This window comes from Crocuta crocuta, unplaced genomic scaffold (assembly GCF_008692635.1).
Source record: "Crocuta crocuta isolate KB4526 unplaced genomic scaffold, BGI_CrCroc_1.0 scaffold541, whole genome shotgun sequence".
In the NCBI taxonomy this organism is placed as follows: Eukaryota; Metazoa; Chordata; class Mammalia; order Carnivora; family Hyaenidae; genus Crocuta; species Crocuta crocuta.
Genome location: NW_027531901.1, coordinates 1,183,743 through 1,189,466, shown reverse-complemented (window position 1 = coordinate 1,189,466; position 5,724 = coordinate 1,183,743). Strand labels below are relative to the sequence as shown.

The 5,724-nt window shown below is 58.0% G+C and overlaps 1 protein-coding gene across 1 annotated transcript in view; it reads left to right on the top strand.

Annotated features, from left to right (window-relative positions):
• SCN5A (sodium voltage-gated channel alpha subunit 5) overlaps positions 1–5,724 on the top strand; it is a 70,010-nt gene that overhangs the window by 60,934 nt on the left and 3,352 nt on the right. Inside the window, exons 24-26 of the mRNA XM_077774014.1 lie at positions 127–426; positions 1,452–1,722; positions 4,579–5,721. Coding sequence (XP_077630140.1) covers positions 127–426; positions 1,452–1,722; positions 4,579–5,721 — 1,714 coding nt within the window. The remainder of the gene's footprint in view (positions 1–126; positions 427–1,451; positions 1,723–4,578; positions 5,722–5,724) is intronic.

The window sequence follows — 5,724 nt, the reverse complement described above, 5'->3', positions numbered from 1 at the left end:
CGCACACAGGCACAGCCCCGCGCGGGGGCCCTTGCTGTGGGCACACCTCCGCCCGTGGAACGGACGCCCCCAGCCAGCCCGCCCCCACTCCGGCCTGCCTCACCCCTGCCCGCCTTCTCCCCTTAGTATGAAGAGCAGCCCCAGTGGGAATACAACCTCTACATGTACATCTACTTCGTCATTTTTATCATCTTCGGGTCTTTCTTCACTCTGAACCTTTTCATCGGCGTCATCATTGACAACTTCAACCAACAAAAGAAAAAGATACGTAGAGCGCCTGCTCCCCGCGGCCGGGCCGTTCCCTTCCTGCNGAGCGCGGCCTGCACGCCACCCCCAGCCACAGCCTCTTCCCGGCAAGGCCGGAGTGCGACAGACAGACGCAGCCCGGAGGCCCCCTTGCCCGACCCAGCCATTCTCCAGGGACGGGTGGAGGACGGTACTCAGAGTAATTAGCCGACACAGCCCACGTCACTAGCTGCAAGCGACAGCCCCGGTCTTTAAATCCATTTCATCAATTTTATCTAATTCTCAACACTTTCACCATGCTGTATTCTAGGTTAGCTGTGTATGCGTGAGTGTGTGTATGTTCACTTCTTTTTCTTTTTTTTTAACGTTGATTTATTTTTGAGAGAGAGAGACAGAGCGTGAGTGGGGGAGGGGCAGAGACAGAGGAGACGCAGAATCAGAAGAAGCTCCAGGCTCCGAGCTGTCAGCACAGATCCTGATGCAGGGCTCGAACCCACGAACCATGAGATCATGACCTTCACTGAAGTCAGATGCTTAACCCACTGAGGCACCCAGGTGCTCCTGTGTTCACTTATTGGTAATCTTCTGTTTTCCCCCAAATAATCTGAGGTGGCTAACAATTAAAGACATACCAATACAGTTAATAGAATAAATAAAATCAATTCCAGGGGCACCTGGGTGCCTCAGGTAAACATTGACTCTTGATTTTGGCTCGGATCATGATCTCAGTTTGTGAGGTTGAGCCCTGCATTGGGTTGATGCTGAGAGCATGGAGCTTGCTGGGCATCCTCTCTCTCTCTCCCTCTCTCTCCCCCTTCTCTCCCCCCCCCAAAATAAATAAACATTTAAAAAAATCAATTCCATAAAGAGTGGAGAAAGCTTGTTAACCTGAGGGCTGATCCAATTTCTAGGATTGAACTTTAAATTCGACCTCGAGCCGCCAGACAGTACAGACAGACAGAGAGAAGCGCAGTGAATGATGTAGAGGCGCTCAGGGCAGGAGAAACCCGTTCCTGGAGGTGGATCGGGGAGACTGCGGAGAAGAGGGGGGCTGCGGGCTGGGCCTGGACCTTCCGCCCCGACTCCTCCCCTCTCGCTGACAGTCTGGCTGGGGCGTGGCCTCACCAGAGGGTGGGGGGGGGAGTGGAGGGCTGGGCAGAGGGCACGACAGGGGGTCTGAGCCCATCCTTTGTCCCTCCTTTCAGAACAAGTACCAGGGCTTCCTGTTTGACATTGTGACCAAGCAAGCCTTCGACGTCACCATCATGTTCCTTATCTGCTTGAACATGGTGACCATGATGGTGGAGACAGATGACCAGAGCCCCGAGAAGGTCAACATCTTGGCCAAGATCAATCTACTCTTCGTGGCCATCTTCACAGGCGAGTGTATCATCAAGATGACCGCCCTGCGCCACTACTATTTCACCAACAGCTGGAACATCTTCGACTTCGTGGTCGTCATCCTCTCCATCGTGGGTGGGTATGCGAGCTGCCTTTCCACCAGCCCCGGGTCCGTACCCAGTGCCAAGCGCGCTGGTCTTCTTCGTTCTCTTCCCTGCGTTCCTCGCCTCCCCCCCCCACACCCCCAGCTGCACTGAGGACTTGTCGGGGAAGGCCCCCTCAGTCCAGGGGGGCCATTCTGGCAGAGGGGCCGTCACCCCCTGCTGGCCCCGCCCCCACGGGACCCCGGAACGCTGCTTTCTGTGAGAGCTTCAAGCAGGAGTCTGGGAAAGGGAGTGGGGGCTGGGCGGGCTTCCCTGCACCCCCCAAGGGAAAGGCAAGGAGGCTGCCTAGGTGGAGGGAGGAAGAGGCTGGCTTACTCAGGGTGAGGTGAGGCCCCGGGACGGGAGCAGGGCCCTGGGGGAGAAGTCATCCCTGGCACCAGCCGTGGGCCAGGCCCCTTCCGACGTCACTCCCTCGTGCTGGTCGCCCCGTACAGTCAGCGCTGAGGCGAGAAGAGACGAGCAGGAGTGGGGGGGAGGGTTCACACTCGGTCCGTGGGGTCGCTGTAACCCCACACCAGACGGGGCGATCAGAAACGACAGGAATTTATTTCTCACGGGGGCTGAAAGTCCACAATTAAGGCACCAGCAGGGTCACATTTTCCGCTGAGGGTCCTCTTCCTGGTTCATAACCAGCACGCTCTCTGCGTGTCCTCACCAAGTGGAAGGGGCCGGGGAGCTCGCTGGGGTCTCTCGGAAGGCGCTAATCCCCCTGTGCGGGCTCTGCCCTCTGACCGGAGCACCTCCCAGAGCCTCACCTCCGAACACCGTCACCCTTGGGAGTTGGGATTTCAACACGATTTGGTGAGGGGTTCAAGCATTCACACCGTGGCACCCGTCCGTGCCTCTTTGATCTCAGGACCCAGAGCCCTTTGTAAGTCACAATTTTATTGAGATATAGTTCGCATACCATAAGATTTACCCTGCAGAGTATATGATTTCGTAGTTTTTAGTATATTCACAGAGTTGTGCAAGCATCACCGCCATGCCTGCTTTTGGGCCATTTCCCTCGCCACCGAAAGGAAGCCCGTCCCCTTTTAGCAGTCACTGCCCGTCCCCGTCTCCCGGCCCCTGGGAACCGCAGAGCTAAACTGTGAGACACGGCCAAGCTGTTCTCCAGAGCAGGCTCACCGTTATACCTTCCCGTCATGGTGTAGAAGGTTCCAGTTACTCATCCTCACCAACACTTGTTATTGCCTTTAGCGTCTGTGCAGTCACCTCGGCCATGAAGTGACAGCCGCGCTGAGGTTTTGGTTTGCGTTTCCCTGATGACTAACGATGCCGAACACCTTTTCCTGTGTTATGGGTCTTTTTCTGTCGTATGTCTTGGTAAATAGCACGAGAAGTGTCTATTCAGATCCGTGGCTTATTTTTTAAATTGGCTTATTCACGGTTTTATTGTTGAGTTGCAAGAGTTCTTTATATATTCTGGATCCCGGTAGCTTATCCGATACGCGATTTGCAAACATCGTCTCCCGTTCTCTGGATTGTCTTGTCCCTTTGTTGATCCTCATCTCTCGAAGCACAGATTTTCATTTTGATTAAGTCCCAATTTATCAAAACATTTTTCTTTCATCACTTGTGCTCAGAGCCCAAACTCTTGAGCCCTGCCCCGTGGAATCCTGCCGCGGGATGGCTGACTTTCCTCTTTCTGCCATGCACAGCCTTAGCCTTTGGTGAGCTCAGCAGGGAACGCAGGGGTGAAGGCAGGGGCTGCCGTAGCTGCAGGGGCCGACGGATGGCTGGAAGCTGGAAGTGGGGGTCAGGAGATGCTCCGGAAGGCTCCGGGAGGCCCCGGCAGGAATGAGGGTGAACACGGCTGGTGGGACTGAGGAGAAGCTTTAGAGAACGCAGGATGCGGCAGCAGCAAGGGTCAATGAGGGACACTCTCGGAGGCTGCGGGGCGCAGCTCTGGGCCTGGGCCTGGGCCGTGCCGCGCCGCAGAGGCTCGGTCCACAGGTCAGCTGGAGCCGGAGTGTCTGAGTCGGTCCCAGGGTCCCACTGACTAGGTGACAACATGAGTGAGTTACGTCTCTTCTCAGTTTCCTCTTCTGGAAAAGGAGGATCATGGTATCAGCTTGCCCCCCAGGGTGACCAGAAGGCCTAAGTGGGTGGACATGACACACGTCAGCCAGTGACATCATTACATGACGAGTCTGGAAAGGTCCCGTGGGCCAATGCAAAGCAAGTTTATTTCACTCTTTCTCCCAGAACTTGCACGCTTCAAACTCCAAACCTCCCTATTAGTCAGAAGGAACGGCCTCCGAGAGGCTGAGGGGGACAGGTGTGGCGTGGGGGAGAGCCCTGACTTCTGCGCCAGCCTCCTTGCCCTTCAACGTGCACGTGAATCATCTGGGCTTCTTAGAACGCGGTGGGTCTGGAGGTGGAGCTGAGCCTCCACACTCCCGTGACCCCTGAGGAAACGGCAGGCCTGGCCCTCGGAACGCGCTTTGAGTCGTGAGGAGCTGGAGAGCCTGAGTTCTGGGCCAGGCTAGGCCACCCGGATCCTGGGCAAGTCCCTTCCGACCCAGAACCCAGGATGTAGAAGAGGGGCCCAGCCCAGCCCTGCTGTGTGGGTATTCCCAGAAGACTAAGGGGCGAGAGGGCTGGGAAGGCACTTTGCAAAGGACGTGGGTGCGGTGGGTCCTCATTTCCTGCATCACAGATGAGAGGTGGGGGGAGCAGGGTCCTTGCTTGCCCCAGTCGACCCAGCCCTCCCGAAACGGCCCCCTTTCCTTAGCCCCTTGCTGTGCAGAGACCCCTCCCGGGACGTGGGCCTACAGGGAGGACGGAGGTGCACGGCGGCCATGGCGTCTGTTGTTTCCCGCAGGCACTGTGCTCTCAGACATCATCCAGAAGTACTTCTTCTCCCCGACGCTATTCCGAGTCATCCGCCTGGCCCGAATCGGCCGCATCCTCAGGCTGATCCGAGGGGCCAAGGGCATCCGCACGCTGCTCTTTGCCCTCATGATGTCCCTGCCTGCCCTCTTCAACATAGGGCTGCTGCTCTTCCTCGTCATGTTCATCTACTCCATCTTCGGCATGGCCAACTTCGCTTACGTCAAGTGGGAGGCCGGCATCGACGACATGTTCAACTTCCAGACCTTCGCCAACAGCATGCTGTGCCTCTTCCAGATCACCACGTCGGCGGGCTGGGACGGCCTCCTCAGCCCCATCCTCAACACGGGCCCCCCCTACTGCGACCCCAATCTGCCCAACAGCAACGGCTCCCGGGGGAACTGTGGGAGCCCAGCCGTGGGCATCCTCTTCTTCACCACCTACATCATCATCTCCTTCCTCATCGTGGTCAACATGTACATCGCCATCATCCTGGAGAACTTCAGCGTGGCCACGGAGGAGAGCACCGAGCCCCTGAGCGAGGACGACTTCGACATGTTCTACGAGATCTGGGAGAAGTTCGACCCGGAGGCCACCCAGTTCATCGAGTATTCGGCCCTGTCCGACTTCGCCGACGCCCTGTCTGAGCCGCTGCGCATCGCCAAGCCGAACCAGATAAGCCTCATCAACATGGACCTGCCCATGGTGAGCGGGGACCGTATCCACTGCATGGACATCCTCTTCGCCTTCACCAAGAGGGTTCTGGGTGAGTCCGGGGAGATGGACGCCCTGAAGATCCAGATGGAGGAGAAGTTCATGGCGGCCAACCCGTCCAAGATCTCGTACGAGCCCATCACCACCACGCTGCGGCGCAAGCACGAGGAGGTGTCGGCCGCCGTCATCCAGCGGGCCTTCCGCAGGCACCTGCTGCAGCGCTCCCTGAAGCACGCCTCCTTCCTCTTCCGCCAGCGGGCGGGCGGCAGCGGCCTCTCCGGGGACGGCGCCCCCGAGCAGGAGGGCCTCATCGCCTCCGTGATGAGCGAGAGCTTCCCGCTGCGCCCGGGCCCGCCCTCCAGCTCCTCCATCGCCTCCACGGCCTTCCCGCCCTCCTACGACAGCGTCACCAGGGCCACCAGCC